Source organism: Gadus macrocephalus, chromosome 22 (genome assembly GCF_031168955.1).
Source record: "Gadus macrocephalus chromosome 22, ASM3116895v1".
NCBI lineage: Eukaryota > Metazoa > Chordata > Actinopteri > Gadiformes > Gadidae > Gadus > Gadus macrocephalus.
In genome coordinates, this window is record NC_082403.1 from 16,559,480 (window position 1) to 16,577,546 (window position 18,067).

The 18,067-nt window shown below is 48.9% G+C and overlaps 1 protein-coding gene across 1 annotated transcript in view; it reads left to right on the forward strand.

Annotated features, from left to right (window-relative positions):
• Nucleotides 1-551: 551 nt before the first annotated feature.
• Nucleotides 552-18,067, forward strand: part of kcng2 (potassium voltage-gated channel, subfamily G, member 2) — a 34,529-nt gene continuing 17,013 nt past the window's right edge. The window contains exons 1-2 of the mRNA XM_060043029.1: nt 552-911; nt 7,780-8,797. Coding sequence (XP_059899012.1) covers nt 7,910-8,797 — 888 coding nt within the window. The 5' untranslated portion in view covers nt 552-911; nt 7,780-7,909. The remainder of the gene's footprint in view (nt 912-7,779; nt 8,798-18,067) is intronic.

Sequence of the window (18,067 nt, forward strand, 5' to 3'; positions counted from 1 at the left end):
TCGTTTTGGCATACAACGGCCTACATTTGCACAGCCAGACCTCTCCGGTGTTCGTGTTAATTTAGAGGACATCAGTCAAATGAGTAGGTATTGTCCCAATTGCTCATGTCAAGATATTGGGTTCAAACTAACGAACGCGTGATGAGAGACGAGCTCCTCCTGATTGACGTCCGGGGAGCACACGTTCATATAGGCCTACAGCTGACTCCTCTTCCCGATGTTTAACACACATGATAAAACGACGCCATCTAAAATCACAGTTTAACGGTTAAACCGATGACGGATATCGATGGGATTAGACATACACAATTGCATTTGCTACTAGTATTTGCCTAATAATAGGCCTATTACGTTTTTCAATTAACATCACATTTAAGATTATATAATGATGGAAAAGATGATATAATGATTGAAAAGTGTCCAAATTGATTATTATTATTATTATTCCTATTCCTATTATAATCCACCAAAAAAGTCTAGTCTATAATGAAATTCAAAATATAAGCACGCTTGTGAGGCGCGCGACGCGTAGCAGCGCAGCGCGCCTGAGCGGTCCGAGCGGAACGGACGGCAACACCCTCTCGGTTACGCAGTAGCCCGCCTACCCCCACGGAAACACAGTTCATACATCTGCTTCCACTCCGGTCCACGGAGAGCATCGCACTCGCTCTGCGTGTGGAACAGTCCACAGACATGCGGGTTTCCTTGGTGCGGTGTGGGTAGAGTGGTGGTCGTTCGATGAGCGTGTTCTGCGGGGTTTGACCGCAACTTTTTATTGAACGGTCCAGTACCGCGGGGCTCTGGAGGGCTGGCCGAGATCCGCCGTGCGCCACCGTCGTCGCTTGTTGGGAGTTAAGTTGGGATCGAAAACAAAGCAAGCTGAACGAATGGATTCACGCCGAACACCAGGGGTAAGTCTGAGGAAGATAACACTTTTTCCTATCATATCATATCATATCATATCATATCATATCATATCATATCATATCATATCATATCATATCATATCTAAGACATTAGCTATCTCTAATGAACTACCAAGAGAGAAAACCAGGCGGGAAAAATGACGTCTAACATGATCCAATGTTAAATCACAATTAAGTTAATCTCCTTATGGATCTCCAGAAAAGTGTTTTTTTGTGTGTTTTTTGTTTTTAAGATTTCCTAGATTTGTATGGATTTTGTAAAGTACACACACATCACGGCACATTACGCACGGCTTTCCACAACGCAGATCACTGCTGTACTCTGGACGGTTCAATATAACCAATACCACAGATGATTGAACTTTATGCATGCTTCCCCCCTCCCCTCTTTCTGAAATGAAATGTGTTTTCCATCTCGTGTCTGATGTTGCCGACTAGGCCTACTAATGTAAGTGCCCCCGTGCCACACACATCTGCCCTTTAGTCGGCCCATTAACCCGGTGCGACGTACACACACACACACACACACACACGCACACACACGCACACACACACGCACGCACACGCACACACACACACACACACACACACACACACACACACACACACACACACACACACACACACACACACACACACACACACACACACACACACACACCAAATATAATCAAAATGTGTGCAGTGCTGGCAGGATATGAGCTGGCTTTATCTATCTCTTATATGTGGAGAGAGGAGGTGAGGGAGAAGAGAGGGGAAGAGATGTGTAGAGAGGGAGAGGGGGGGGGGTGGTAGAGAGAGCGTGTGAGGGATAGCGAGAGAGAAAGAGGTAGAAAGAGAGAGTCGTGAGAGAGATAGACCGTGGAGGGGGTAATTCTTTGCTTCGTAATCTCTTTTTCTATGTTGAAGAAAGTCGTAAGAATTCTAACTTTGCAGTAAATAAACAAGAACATCAACAACCACCACCTCACCTTTTCCTCCATTGAGCCGTCACGTGCGAGATATGAACTGTTCACCCTGTCTATCATCTCCCACACTCTGTCACACCGGCTAAGGTCTGGGGACGAACGCTGCGTGTATGATGAATAACCCTACTGGCACGGATTAACCTTTCAATGCACTCTGCTTGTCATTGCCCGGCCCTTTGAGAATGATGGTACATCAAATACAATGATTATACATGGGAAGAATGGTCCCATCTAAAGCACATGGTGCATTGATTGTATGAAATGTACAATTTATACCTAAAAATGGTGGACGTTAGCTCTGAGTTAAAGACCACAAGGCAGCTCCTATAATGGGATGTTTTAAATAGCTAACAATGGAAGCGTGTGATTGGATGTGACTAGGCTGGCTACAAACATCCTGGTCCATGATAAATAGGGAGGGGGTTCTATTCATACTAATTTATTTCAATGTCATGTTCTCAATCAAGATGAGCCTGTACTTTTTTTGTGTGTTCAGCAAAAAGAAAATAGGAGGTCATCATTCCAAAGCTATCTAAGTTCCCCTATCTTCCTCTGAGTCTAGCGAGCGAAAGTTGCCCCCCCCCCCCCCCCCCCCCCAGGCATTATTATCTTGAAGGACAGATTACTTTTCACATTTTCCCCACTCTATGAAATGGATTCTATGGCCGCTTGGCGAGATAAAAGCAAATGAGGAAAAGTGTCTGTTGTGATAGAGATTTTGCAGCAATATTTATTATTTAGTCATAATATAAAAAGAACAACCCAATCTTTCTTTACCATCGTAATCGTGATGGAGGTTGATGCAACTGTTTCTGATCTCTCCATTCTGTGCCAGGTGGGCAGAGACCACCTGGCACTAAGTAGAACCAATTAGAAGCAGGAACAGCATGCATTCATACAGCATGCATACATACTCTGGTTCAATTGAAGCACCTATCTACTTTTTTGTACATGTTTGAAACATTATATCACAACCTGAACTTTTTGTCCGATTTTAACAGACATAACTGAGATAAACTCAGTCAGAAAGTTCTGGATGTAATATAATGCATCCTAGGTGTGAACACTGGCCCAGATTTTCGAGCCAACACTCAAGTTCAGGGTTCGTCTTCTCTCACTCATGCTCTCTCTCTCTTTCTCTTTCTCTCTTTCTCTGTCTCTCCCTCTCTCCCCCCCACCCCTCTCTCTCTCTCTCTCTCTCTCTCCCTCTCTCTCTCTCTCTCTCTCTCTCTCTCTCTCTCTCTCTCCTCTCTCTCTCTCTCTCGCTCTCTCTCTCTCACCCCCCCTCTCTCTCTCTCTCTCCGTCTGTCCTTCTCTGCTTCTCTCTCTCTTTCTCTCTCTCTCTCTCTCTCTCTCTCTCTCTCCCTCTCTCTCTCTCCTCTCTCCTCCCCCCCACCTCTCTCTCTCTCTCTCTACCTCTCTCTCTCACTCTCTCTCTCGCTCTCTCTCACCCCCCCCCTCTCTCTCTCTCTCCGTCTGTCCTTCTCTGCTTCTCTCTCTCTCTCTCTCTCTCTCTCTCTCTCTCTCTCTCTCTCTCTCTCTCTCTCTCTCTCTCTCTCTCTCTCTCTCTCTCTCTCTCTCTCTCTCTCTCTCTCTCTCTCTCTTCTCTTTCTCTTTCTCTCTCTCTCCCTCTCTGCTCCTCTCTCTCTCTGAGAATTATTTTCTTCTCTATGAGCATGTCAGCTCTAAACCAAAAATACAAGCAAAGCAGATTATGGTTCACAGAGCCTGGAGGAGAGAAGAGAGGAGACATTGGCTCATCTCAGCTCTGTGTTTCATAAGAATAAGAGTAAAGCAAGGGCACTCCTATAAGGCTGTATATTCTACTCAAGGCAACGTACCATGAAAACCACACATTTACAGCAAATGTTAACCGTAGGCCTAATCGATCTAAATTCCATTTGTTTGTTAAGGTTAAACCTGAATATTATTATCAAACCTAGATTCAAACTGGGGCGAAACTGCAGTGTACCGTACTCTGTAAAATGAGCGGTTCTCTCTTGAATTTAGGTCGCGGTTTCTTTAAACTCTGCGGGAGAGACCCCAAGAAAACAGGTGGATTCCAACTCACACGTTACAAGACTCTACAGCAGCAAATTAAGCTCCCATATCCTCATATGCCACAAGATGGTGTAGATTAAATGGGACTTTTTTATTTATAAATCCTTCCAGGAATAAAGTGATGTTTCACTTTGAAATGTGATGTGGGCTTGTGTGGTTGTTTCAGGGATAGCCCTACCGACTCACTACGCATGATTAAATTCCCTTTTCCAGTCGACCGTGTTGCACAAGTTACTGCTAAGATGATCATGTTGTATTCATTACTTTTTAAATGTCATTATTGGTTTTATTTTAATGTGAAAACACCCAATTAAAACAAGTGAGAGTAAAGAGAGGGTTTGTTTACTCAGTTGCAACTTGATAATCTCATAGTGGAGGGGCAGTGGACTGAATGCTCATATGTGTATGTTTTTAATCTCATAATGGAGGGGTAGTGGACTGAATGCTCATACGTTTGTGTGTTTGGTTTGATTTGAAATGGTCTCCTCTGTAATCGCTCTATCTCTGATCCATATTCATTTTCACACCGAGAAACGCAAAGGTCATTGGTTTGATTACCAAAGAAAGATCAGGATTACGATGCAGTATGTTTACCTGTAGCTTTCGAAACACGGCCAACCTACTCATCAACGACATGTATTTGAGGTTAATGTTAACTTCATGTGTCCAGTCTGTGTTAAATGGTTGCATGAATGTTGGGAAAAAGTGACCTTTCTAAAAGGAGATAATACAGTAATATGTTAATATTATTCCATTGATTCCCTCTCGTCAACAACAGACATGAGAGTATATGCAGATCATTCTAGGTCAGTAAGATCTAGGAAGAGCGTGCTCAGAATCCCAACCGTAAAGCCCCCAGGCACTATATGCCGTATGCATAGACTTGTATACATTTGCATTGGCCCACCTTTTGGCTCCACCTTTCCATCAAAAGTGCCAATTATATTCCTGCAGACAATCCAGTATAAAAATATGTGCTGGGATCTGAATGCTTTATCCCTCCATATCTCCAGCTTTCTTATCTCTTTGAAGCCAGGACTCACATCTCATACCCATAAACACATAACTGTGTTTATTCAAATCTTGTCTTACTCCTGCTCCTATTGGGCATCATAATGTGGTCTGCCACCATAGTCTTCTCACATTCCCTCGCAAACCCTGACACAAGCTGAATTCATTTCCATTGTGCATCTCAGTGCACCCCAGGGTGCACTGTCACGGTCAATAAGCTGTTTCTGTCTGAGACACTTTGTTGAACGTTTGTGAGGTAGCAGCACCCTCCTGGGAAACGTGTGCATTCAAAACGACTGGCCACTAAATACAGCCAGACACACTCTCTCTCTCTCTCTCTCTCTCTCTCTCTCTCTCTCTCACTCACTCACTCACTCACTCTCTCTCTCTCTCTCTCTCTCTCTCTCTCTCTCTCTCTCTCTCTCTCTCTCTCTCTCTCTCTCTCTCTCTCTCTCACTCTTACTCTCTCTGGCTCTGTCTTACTGGCAAAGATTTGCTATCAACGTATCTCTGGTCTCACATGATATCTCTGCATTACCCTAGCCATTGCCAATACACAGCGTTGTGTTTCTGCTGAACATAAGGATCATCTCTCTGGACACGATATGCACAGGCAGGCTGCAGTATTTCGAGTATTTTATTTATATGAAAGAAAATTGAGCAAAGAGTGGAAGTACAAAGAAGTTAAATAATACATAAAACAAATTCATAAAAGAACAATTAACCATAAAGCGCATTAAAAACAAGGAGTGAGGCAACGACAGCCCTCTGATAAAACATCCATTAAAAGTGTTTTAAAGTACTCTAAAGCTGCCATCGATAGCACAATTCTGTATTGAATTCCAAAGCATTTTGGGCCTAATGTTTAAAAGCACCGGGCCTCCAGGAGATCAGAGACGTGGGGTAGTCTGGGAGTCTGCGTCACATGGCTGTGTAGAAACGTATGATCATTGAGGTTGGTAAAGGTGGCCTTGGATTGCATTTGGCTGCGGTGCGTCAGTGGTGTGGGGATGCCCCCCCAGGCCGGAGCAGTGGGGTGGACCACATCACCATACATGATATATTGAATCCTAATTAGGGTTTACAGAAATTGAGGCAATTTGATTTGACCAACGCTTTCTTACCGATCCCTTTCATCAATCTAATCTAGAGGGTGATGGTCGATTGCACCACGGAACGCTAGGAGCTAAATAATGCTGGAGCCAGCGCGAGACACACATACAGCAACGATGTAGGGTGCGTTGAAACACATGTACCAATTAGCATTGTAATGTATTTATATATAATACCACAAGGTGATTATGGCACCGAAAATCAGACAGCTCTGTATAATATATAAATATAGCGTCAATTGTGTAGAGAGCTGTAGTGCTGAACTGGAGCCCTGCCCGGGGTACTCCATGCAACCAGAGTTCGACTCCAACGCTCCGAAGCTTTGGTGTTGCCCTGGGAATGCCGTGGGTTAGGGAGGCCTTCAGCAGAACGGAGAGAGTTGCTTTGGCAAATGGACTATTGAGTACACTATAGTGCTGGCGGGACCATGCATTTGATTCCACTAAGATAACTAAGATAAGGTTTAAGGCTTCTTTTTTATTTTTTTAACGAAAAAAGATAAAATGATTGTGGAACGCAAACCATTATTATGCTCGCATAATGATCGATCATGTTCTGATAATCACTTTCCATTATGTTGGGGTCGTTGAAAATGATTTGCAAAGCATTCAAAATCCAAATACAATATTCAAAGCACATATACGGGGGAATAAAAATGTGTACCTTCATGTGATGCTGCATTCCCTGGAGTTAATGTCATGTCTTGAGATGTAGAGGGATCTATTTTTGAGGGGACTGGCTGTACTTCTGCCGAAACTTTGTTCCCTCTTCCTCTCGCAAATCTTTCTCTATATTTACCCTCTCTCTCTCTCTCTCTCTCTCTCTCTCTCTCTCTCTCTCTCTCTCTCTCTCAAACTGTCAGTTTGCCATCCGTGGCTGCACTGCTTTAAATTGCCTTCAAGGTTCAATCATTTTTACACTGCCTGTGATGGTTGTGGCCCAATCTTCTTTGCAGCGTGTAATTTTCCACTGTTAGGTTGTAATTTGTTCGACGCGTGGCTGTTGACGTTGATGAAATACGTTGAGCTCATCGGAGCGTCAGAAGCCTACACAAATCATAGTTAATCAATATTTAATCCCTGCATTCACCATTGAACGCTATTCATATCAGTAATGGAAATTGGGACATAAATTCAGGAACCCTGAATTTTAAGTAAGTGATAAATAAACAACGGCAGTAACACAGCCTTCCTCCTTTTTAATCGTAATCCATTTTATTTATTCAACATTATGAAAAAAAATATATATATTAACATCTTACCTGAATTCTAAACCTTGCTAGACCTGATCTCTTATTGTGAAAGATATGTTTAATTTGTTCATTATTCATTCTTGTTTTGGCAATGCGTCGAACAAGAAGAACCTCAAACAAATACATTTAAAGACAATTCAAATGTAATATAATATAATAAATAACACATCTGAATTGTCTTTCAAATGTTTTTGTTTGTGGTTCTTCTTGCGGTTTGAGATCGACTGGTTCTTTTTGTGACAATCTTTGTGACAGTTACTTTGACGGAACACATAAAAAATGTTTTGGCTCGGTTTTGGTGTTGGATTTTGTATTTGTTTTCGTATCGGCCGAAGGCGTCCTCTGTCTCAGCCCGTACCATTCCCACGGGATCCTGTGGGAACACAAGTGCTGTGGCGAGCTCAGTGTAAGTTCTGGCTCTGATCCCACTGTCTATTCTGTCCCACAGAGTATCACTGGAAGGCTGACGGGGTTCCCAGTCATCCCACCCACGGCGTGAAGCCCTCCCCATCCGAGCAGTGAGCCTCATCTCCACCCGCCCCAACTGTCACCACCACCACCTCCCCCCCGTAGCAGGGATGTATCAGGAGGTGGCCTTCCTGGCGGGCAGCACGGAGCACCAGTTCACCAGCTTCCACTTCAACCCCCCGGAGAACCCCCAGGAGGTGAGCTCCAAGAAGGGCCTGTACTACAAGCGGGCCCAGCTGCTGCTGCTGCAACCCCAGCAGCGCCACGCCCCCCCGCGCGACGACCACCCCGGAGACGACTCGGCCTCCCCCTCGGCCATCATCAACGTGGGCGGCATCAAGTACCGCATCCCCTGGTCCACGCTGGACGAGTTCCCCCTGACGCGGCTCGGCCGCCTGCGCGGCTGCAGCAGCGAGGCGGAGATCATGGCGGTGTGCGACGACTACGACGGCCGGCGCAACGAGTACTTCTTCGACCGCAGCCCGTCTGCCTTCCGCACCATCGTCACCTTCCTGGCGGCCGGCAAGCTGCGGCTGCTGCGGGAGATGTGCGCCCTGTCCTTCCAGGAGGAGCTGCTCTACTGGGGCGTGGAGGAGCAGAGCCTGGACTGGTGCTGCCTGCGCAAGCTGCGCCTCCGGCAGGAGGAGTACAAGATGCAGCGGCGGCTGGAGGAGGAGGAGGAGGCCGCCGCCGCCGAGCTGACGGCCGCGTCCCCGTCCGGCGAGGAGGAGCCGGCCCCGCCGGGGGCCACGCCCGGGGCCGGGGCCGGGGCGGGGTCGGCGGTGGTGGTGGTGGTGGGGCCGGCCGGGGCCGGGGGCGTCCCGGACGAGGAGGGCCAGGGAGGGGACTGCATGCGCCGGCTGCGGGACATGGTGGAGAACCCGCACTCGGGTGTCCCGGGGAAGGTGTTCGCCTGCCTGTCGGTGGTGTTCGTGGCCATCACCGCCATCACGCTGTGCATCAGCACCATGCCCGACCTCCGGGAGGAAGAAGAGAGGGTGAGTCTCTGACGGTGAACCGCCCCGTGGTCTAACGGTGAACCGCCCCGTGGTCTGACGGTGAACCGCCCCGTGGTCTGACGGTGAACCGCCCCGTGATCTAACGGTGAACCGCCCCGTGGTCTGACGGTGAACCGCCCCGTGGTCTGACGGTGAACCGCCCCGTGGTCTGACGGTGAACCGCCCTGTGATCTAACGGTGAACCGCCCCATGGTCTAACGGTGAACCGCCCCGTGGTCTAACGGTGAACCGCCCCGTGGTCTGACGGTGAACCGCCCCGTGATCTAACGGTGAACCGCCCCATGGTCTAACGGTGAACCGCCCCGTGGTCAACATTAACACGCTGTTAATGTTGAATGAAAAAGGAAAACCGTGTTATGATAGATTCTGATGAGTCAATCTTTAGGAATGACGGGCTGGGACCCTATACCCCTCTGTTCATGGCGGGCTGGGACCCTATACCCCTCTGTCCATGGCGGGCTGGGACCCTATACCCCTCTGTCCATGACGGGCTGGGAACCTATACCCCTCTGTCCATGGCGGGCTGGGACCCTATACCCCTCTGTTCATGGCGGGCTTGGACCCTATATCACTCTGTCCATGACGGGCTGGGACCCTATACCCCTCTGTTCATGGCGGGCTTGGACCCTATATCCCTCTGTCCATGACGGGCTGGGACCCTATACCCCTCTGTTCATGGCGGGCTGGGATCCTATACCCTTGTGTCCATGGCGGGCTGGGACCCTATACCCCTCTGTTCATGGCGGGCTGGGATCCTATACCCTTGTGTTCACGGCGGGCTGGGACCCTATACCCCTCTGTTCAGAGCCACAGGGATTAAAGTGCCTTGAGTAATGTTGATGAAGTCAATCAAGTTTTCTAGATTTATATTAATAATTGTAATTCTTAACGGAGGTCAAGGACGTCTGTAGTAAGACAGTAAAGCAAGCTCTTTATAAAAGGCATTTCAAAGGCTGAAATCACAAGATGGACTAAATCTCAGAGAATCACCTCATCACTTAACTCTCGAATCTTGCCTAGCCATCTCATCTTAATATCTGACTGATCCCAGCTGCAACTGGTAGAAATATGCATATTGTATAAAAGTAGTGAATGCAATCGTATGTTTTTCATTTTTCAAACCCGTTGCACTCTTGAGATCTGTGAGATTGAGTGTTTGAGTGTGAGACGTCCTACGAACGTAGTTTATGACAGGGAAACACTATTAAACATTAGGACACGGCAAGTGAGTAACATCTCTGGCATTCGCTGGTATCTGGACATACTACGCAAACACAGGATACTAGCGGACACTGTGCCCGCAATTTACCGGAAGAGGAAGCAGCAGAGACGGGGTGGGCATAAACAGAAGCGGGGAAAGAGGGCTGGCAACAAAGCTAGGCTAAAAGCTAGCTTAAAGACTGTGCTCCCCGGATTCAAGCAATATGTGGACTTTAAAACAAGAGGAGAAAATATCCTTGATCTGGTCTATTCCAACACTGCTGAGGCATACAAGGCCATTCCTCAACCCCATCTTGGCCTTTCAGACAAAAAATCTGTGCTGCTGCTTCCAGCTCACAAACCCAGGCTGATACGGGCCAGGGCAACCCAGTCACACGTCAGGGTGTGGCCAGATGGAGCAGTCTCAAATGAGTCTGAAAAGTCGCAAATGTGGCACGGGAGTCAACAAATCACTCAGTACAAGACCAGGCAGAGGATTGAGGACAGTGATGTTTCTCTCCCAGACAGACTCAATTACCCTTTTTTGCCAGTTTTGAGGCACCAGCGGGGCCAACGAGAGGGAGGACTGGACTCTCCCCTCCATCCGGTCAGCCACCCGTGGTCATCAGCCCAGCCGACACCAGGAGCACCCTGGCCAAGATCAACCCTCGGAAAGCAGCCGGCCTGGACAACGTTCCGGGGAGGGCACTCCAAGCCTGTACTGATGAGCTGACAGATGCCCTAACAGACATTTTCAACATCTCTCTCTGTCGCGCCACAGTACCCAGATGCCTCAAAACATCCATCATCGTTCCAGTTGCAAAAAAAAGTCTGCTGTGTCCTGTCTGAATGACTACCGTCCTGTCGCATTGACCCCAATAGTGATGAAGTGTTAATCAAACCACACATCACATCCAGCCTACGTGCATCACTGGATCCACATCAGTATGCCTACCGCTCAAACCGCTCCACAGAGGATACAATATCCACCACCCTGCATACAGTACTCAATAGGGGTGTGAATCTTTGGCTTCAGACGATTCGATTCGATTAACGATTCAGTAGTTGGCGATTCGATTCAAGGACAATTAATTTTTTTGGAACGTTTTGATTCGATTCTGTAAACCACGATTCGATTCAGTAACTTTGAACCAAAATTCTATATCCGTGAAATAAACATGCAATAATGTGACACCCCTTGTCAATTTTACCATTATTCTTTGCGAAGCCAAAATGCTTCCACACTTTGGATTTCAAGTTTGCTGGTGCATTAACAATCTCGCTGCCGCTCTCTGCCATGTTTGAAATGCACCAGTAGAGGGTGAGGGAGAAAAAAAACTCTTGTGGGACTTCCTTGCAAGCTGACTAGCTGATTCAAGATTCAAAGTGTTTATTGTCATATGCACAAATGAGACGTTCTCAGTTGTGCAATGAAATTATTCCTTTGTTTCCACAGACTGAATGCTAAGATTTTTTACAAGATAGATAGATAGAAGAAATAATACATTTAAGTTAAAATAAATAAATAAATAAATAAATAAATAAAACGGAATGGTGCAAATCCAAGAAAGCCAAAGTGCGTGAGCAAAATGTAAACAGCTGCGGCAGTCCTGAGGTAGAATACTCCTTAACAACAGACTCCTATCTGTTGTTAAGGAGTCTGAGGGCAGTGGGGAAGAAAGAGTTCTTTAGTCTTGATGTTTTGGACTTCATACTTCTGTACCTCCGTCCTGAGGGTAGAAGTGTAAACAGTCCATGCTGGGGGTGGGAGGGGTCCTTGAGTATGGAGGCAGCTCTCCTGTGGACTCTGTGGTGGTAGATGCTCTGCAGACGGTGGGGTTCTGATCTTCTTTGCAGTCTTTACCACTCTCTGCAGTCGTCTGCGGTCCAAAGCAGAAGTGCTGCCGTACCAGACGGGGATACAGCTGGTCAAGATGCTCTCAACAATGCAGCTGTAGAAGTTTCTGAGGATCTCAGGCGACATGCCAAACTTCCTCAGCCTCCTCAGGAAGTACAGCCGCTGTTGGGATTTCTTAACCAGCTGTGTGGTGTTGAGTGTCCAAGTGAGGTCGTCGCTGATGTGGACGCCGAGGTACTTGAAGCTGCTCACCCTCTCTACTTCAAGCTCCCCGATGAACAGTGGCCGATGAGGACTTATTTTCTTCCTCATGTCCACTATCATCTCCTTGGTCTTGTCCTTGTTGAGGGTGAGGATATTGTCCTCACACCATGACACCAGACTGGCCACCTCCCTCCTGTAGGCCGCTTCGTCCCCGCCCGTGATGCGTCCTATCACTGCGGTGTCGTCCGCAAACTTCAGGATGGTGTTGTCTATGTGGGAGGCGACACAGTCATGAGTGAACAGGGTGTAGAGGATGGGGCTGAGCACGCAGCCCTGTGGCGTGCCAATGTTTGTGATGATGCTGGCTGAAGTCCTATTTCCAATGCTGACAGATTGGGGCCTGCCAGTCAGAAAGTCCTGGAGCCGGTCACAGATGGTGGGGTGCAGACCTAGTGTAGACAGTTTGTCGGTGAGTTTGTGGGGGATGACTGTATTGAAGGCTGAGCTGTAATCCACAAGGAGCGTCCTGATGTAGGAGTCTTTATTTTCCAGATGGGAGAGGGAATAGTGGAGAACAGCAGCAACAGCATCAGAGGTGGACCTGTTGGGCCGGTAGGCATATTGCAGGGGGTCCAGGGTGTCTGGTATGCTGCTCTGAATGTGGGTCAGCACCACTCTCTCAAAGCACTTCATAATGATTGGAGTGAGTGCTATTGGTCTGTAGTCATTCAGGCAGCTTGGTGGGCTCTTCTTTGGAACAGGGATGATGGTTGTGGTCTTGAAACAGGAGGGAACTGTGCAATCGCTGATGGAAAGGTTGAAGATGGATGTGAGAACATCAGCCAGCTCGTTGGCGCATGCTCTGAGAGCTCGCCCAGGGATGTTATCAACCCTCGCTGCCTTGTGAGGGTTGATGTTCCTAAGGACTCTGTGTACCTGTCCTGATGAGACGGTTGGTGGGGGGGAGAGGGGGAGGGTGCTCCTGGTGTGTGAGGGCCTCCTCTCTGTGGTGGGGCTGGAGGTCTCGAAGCGGGGTAAGAAGGTGTTGAGCTCATCCGGCAAGCTGTCTGTGGAGCTGATGGTGCTGGTGGTGGTCCTGTAGTCAGTGATGTGCTGCAGGCCTTGCCACATCCGCCCGGAGTCAGCAGTGGAATAGAAGCCATCCAGCTTCACTCTGTACTGCCTTTTGGCTGCTCTGATGGCTTTTTCCAGAGCATACTTCGCAGCTTTGTACTCTCTTTGTACGTCTCATTGCCTGATTTAAATGCAATAGAGCGAGCACGCAGCATGTGGCGTACCTGACTGTTAATCCAGGGCTTCTGGTTGGGAAACCTCTTGACTTGTATGGTGGGCACGATGTTGTCAACACAAGTGCTAATATACCCAGTCACATACTCAGCATAGTCCTGTATGCTGACAGAAGTGTCCTCCAGTGTGGCTGCAGCTTTAAACACATCCCAGTCTGTCTGAGCAAAACAGTCCTGCAGGATGCTCTCAGTGTCTGGTGTCCAGAGTTTGACTTGTTTAGACACAAGGTTTGTCTGTTTCAGCCTTTGTCTGTATGCAGAGTTACGACAGAGTTATGACAGAGTTACGGATTACCGAGCTGCACTTCACAAAATAAACGTGTAAACTAAGTCTTAAAACATTAATCATAATCGATTCATACGATTTAAAGCATTTATATCGATTATTGGTGAAGCCAAAGCGATTCATTCTATTTATTTATTTTAGCAGATCGATTTAGTTTAATCGGTAGGACTGACAATCGATTCATCGATGCATCGCATGAATCGTTACACCCCTAGTACTCACCCATCTAGAACAGAGAGACACCTATGCTAGAATCCTGTATGTTGACTTCAGCTCTGCATTTAACACCATCATGCCGCAGAGACTGATGGAGAAACTTCTCCTCCTGGGCCTAAACTCCACCCTCTGTCACTGGATACTGGGTTTCCTGTTGGAGCGACCACAGTCAGTTCGTGTTGGGAAAAAAATCTCCAAATCCATCACACTGAGTACAGGATCCCCCCAGGGATGTGTGCTCAGTCCACTGCTGGACACGCTGCTGACCCATGACTGTGTGCCAAGGCACAAGAACAACATGATCGTTAAGTTTGCAGATGACACTACAGTTGTGGGTCTCATTCACAAAAATGAGGAATCCAGTTACAGATCATCTGGTCATCCTGTTTGAGAGCTGGTGCAGAGACAACAACCTGGTGCTCAATGCGGAAAAGACCATGGAAATGATCGTGGACTTCCGTAGATCACAACCAAAGCACACACCCCTCTGCATCAGCAATCGTTGTCAGGGTGTGGGTGTCTCCCTGTTTTTCCCTCCTGTGTTGATTACTGTTCCCTCCCCTAATGTGTCTCAGCTGTTCCTCGTTGTGTTTGTTATTTAAGCCCTCGTCTTTCCTTTGTTCCTTGTGCTGTCATTGTGGTTTATCGTGGTTTGCTGTGGTTAGTGTTGGTGGTTAGTCTTGCGTGTTCCGTGTTCCTTGTTCCCTCCCGAGTTCCTCCCTGTCGTCTCCCGAGTTCCTCCCTGTCGTCTCCCGAGTTCCCTGTAGTCTCCCGAGTTCCGAGTTGTCTCCCGAGTTCCCTGATTCCTGTGCCTTAGCCTTTAGGCCTGAATAAAGTGCCGTTTCCTGAAACCGTCTGCGTTTGGGTCCTACTTGCCTGCTCGCACCACCATCTACCCTAACAGAATGACAGCAACACGAATGGACCCAGCGGACGATCAGGTTAGCCGTGAGCGGCAGGATTTATTTATTTTGAAGGCAATAGATCGCTGGAAGAGTTTGGGGTGCCACCCGGTTAGCCGTGAGCTGCAGGATTCATTTTTTATGAAGGCGATAGCTCGCTGGGAGAGTTTGGGGTACCACCCGGTTCCTCCTGGCACTCCAGCTCCCGCTTTGACTCCGGTCCCCGAGCCCTGTCCGGTTCCTGAGCCCACTCCTAGCCTTCCAGAGGGGGACCGGCCTCTTCGCCTGCTTGAGGTGGTCCGCCCTCCGCTCCTGCCTGAGGGGGCCCGCCCCCTGCTCCTTCCAGAGGGGGACCGGCCTCTGCTCCTGCCGGAGGGGGTCCGCCCTCCAGACCGTCCAGGGGAGGCACGCTCCCCGCTCCTGCCTGTGGGGGCCCTCCTCCACTCCTTCCCGAGGGGGGTTCCCCTTCAAGGCCTTCCACCGGAGGGGACCCGCCCTCTACCTGGCCTTCCACCAGAGGGGACCCGCCCTCTGCCTGGCCTTCCACCAGAGGGGACCCGCCCTCTGCCTGGCCTTCCACCAGAGGGGACCCGCCCTCTACCCTGTCCACCAGAGGGGACCCGCCCCCTACCTGGACTGCCACCAGAGGGGACCCGCCCCCTACCTGGCCTGCCACCAGAGGGGACCCGCCCCCTACCTGGCCTGCCACCAGAGGGGACCCGCCCTCTGCCTGGCCCTCCTCCTGAGGGGACCCGCCCTCTGCCTGGCCCTCCTCCTGAGGGGACCCGCCCTCTGCCTGGCCCTCCTCCTGAGGGGACCCGCCCTCTACCTGGCCTGCCTCCTGAGGGGACCCGCCCTCTACCTGGCCTGTCTCCTGAGGGGACCCGCCCTCTACCTGGCCTGCCTCCTGAGGGGACCCGCCCTCTACCTGGCCTGCCTCCTGAGGGGACCCGCCCTCTACCTGGCCTTCCTCTGGAGGGGACCCGCCCTCTACCTCGCCTTCGCCGGCCTCCTGAAGGGTTCCGCCTTCACCGCTGCCGGCCTTCTGAGGGGGTTCTGTGCCACTGCAGGTCTCCTGAGCGACTGAGCCCTCATCGTCCTTGCCGCCGGCCTCCTGAAGGGTTCCGCCGTCACTCTGCCTCTGCTTGCCCCTCAGGCCGTCCGCCTGAGGCTCCCTGCCATGCCCTGGGGCAGTTTTCTGGCCGCCCGCCTGACGTCCCTCGGCTCTGCCCCAGTCCATTTTTTTTTTTTTTTGATTCCCCCCTCCTGGCGCCCCTCCACCCACCCGTTTTGGGTTTGACTTTCTTTGTTTTTTGCTTGTCGTGGGTCGCCTGGGAGTCGACCCTTAACGGGGGGGTACTGTCAGGGTGTGGGTGTCTCCCTGTGTTTCCCTCCTGTGTTGATTACTGTTCCCTCCCCTAATGTGTCTCAGCTGTTCCTCGTTGTGTTTGTTATTTAAGCCCTCGTCTTTCCTTTGTTCCTTGTGCTGTCATTGTGGTTTATCGTGGTTTGCTGTGGTTAGTGTTGGTGGTTAGTCTTGCGTGTTCCGTGTTCCTTGTTCCCTCCCGAGTTCCTCCCTGTCGTCTCCCGAGTTCCCTGTAGTCTCCGGAGTTCCGAGTTGTCTCCCGAGTTCCCTGATTCCTGTGCCTTAGCCTTTAGGCCTGAATAAAGTGCCGTTTCCTGAAACCGTCTGCGTTTGGGTCCTACCTGCCTGCCCGCACCGCCACCTACCTTAACAATCGTGAAGTGGAAAAGGTGGAGCACATCAAGTTCCTGGGAGTACAGATCTCTGACAACCATTCCTGGTCCAAAAACACCACTGGGCTAGAGACTGTACTTCCTGAGGAAACTCCAACAGGCCTCACTACCTCCCAGCATCCTCACCACATTCTACAGGGGGGCAGTGGGGAGTGTGCTGTTGACGCCATCGCTACCTGGTTCTCCAGCTGCAGTGCGTTGGACAAAAAGGCCCTGCAGAGAGCGGTGAGATCAGCGGAAAAGGTCATTGGCGCCTCACTTCCCTCTGTCCAGGACATATTCCTGAGCCACTGCGGGAATAGGGCCCAGAAATTGTGAGAGAGCCCTCTCACCCTCTGAACAGCTTCTTTCAGCTCCTACCCTCCAAGAAGCGCTATCGCAGCATAAGATGCTCCACCACCAGGCTGCTGGACAGCGTCCTGCATCAAGCTGTCAGGGTGCTCAACACACCAGCGTCCTAGATCTCCTCACCTGACTCACTGGACTTGCACACATCACATTAAATCATTTTTAATCGGTTGCACTTTTTCTATTTGTTAGAGCATTTTAAATGTATTTATTTATTCAGTGCATATACGAGTATTATGTTATGGTCTTTTAGCTATTTTAGCTATCCAGCTACATCTATTTAATTCATCATTGGGATGTATGTATGAAATTAATGTGTGGGAATGTACTGACTTGATCATGATCCCTGAGAAACGCCTTCTCATTTTGTTGTTACGTGTAATCAACAAAATTACAATCAATTTGATTTGATTTGATTTTGATTTGATTTGATGTGGGTGGACGGAAGGGATTGCTTATGTGTTGCCTAGCACTTGAGACGTCGATAAAAATGGTGTTATGGTAGTTGGAAAGGAAGCTGTAAAGACCGGTTGTATCGAACGACTTCAATTGGATCAACCAAATAACAAATGGGACCAAGACAAGCTAAAGCGCTGTTGAGCAAGAGTTGAGAGAAAAACTGGACTTTGAATTTCAATGAAATGGGCTTGCTGCTCTGTGAACTCAGTTAGGTTGAAACAGATACCATGCTTTACAATGAGTGGACCACATCACGATATATGATATATTGAATCCTAGTTAGGCTTTACAGAAATGTAGGCAAGTTGATTGGACCACTGCTGGAGTAATTCTTATCAATAGAGGGCTTACCGACCCATTTCACCAATCTAATCTAGAGGGAAGAGGAGTCGACGGCACAGCGCAACCTTAGGATCTAAATAATGCCGTAGCCAGCGAGAGACACACATACACACTATGTAGGGTGCGTTGAAACGCATGAAATAATTAGCATTGTAATGTATTTGAACCCAAAATAAAAGATGAAAGAGGCAAAAGGAAAAGCAGCAAGCCCAAAGGGAAGAAGATCAAATTCTGGGCATTCTTCCTGGGTTTCTCTGGTGCACTGCAGATCGTGCATTGCTTTCTGGTCACAATGAGATAGCATGAGCCCCCTTATCCATTGATCCCTGGAGAATAGAAACGCACATGTGCATATCTATGTATTCAACG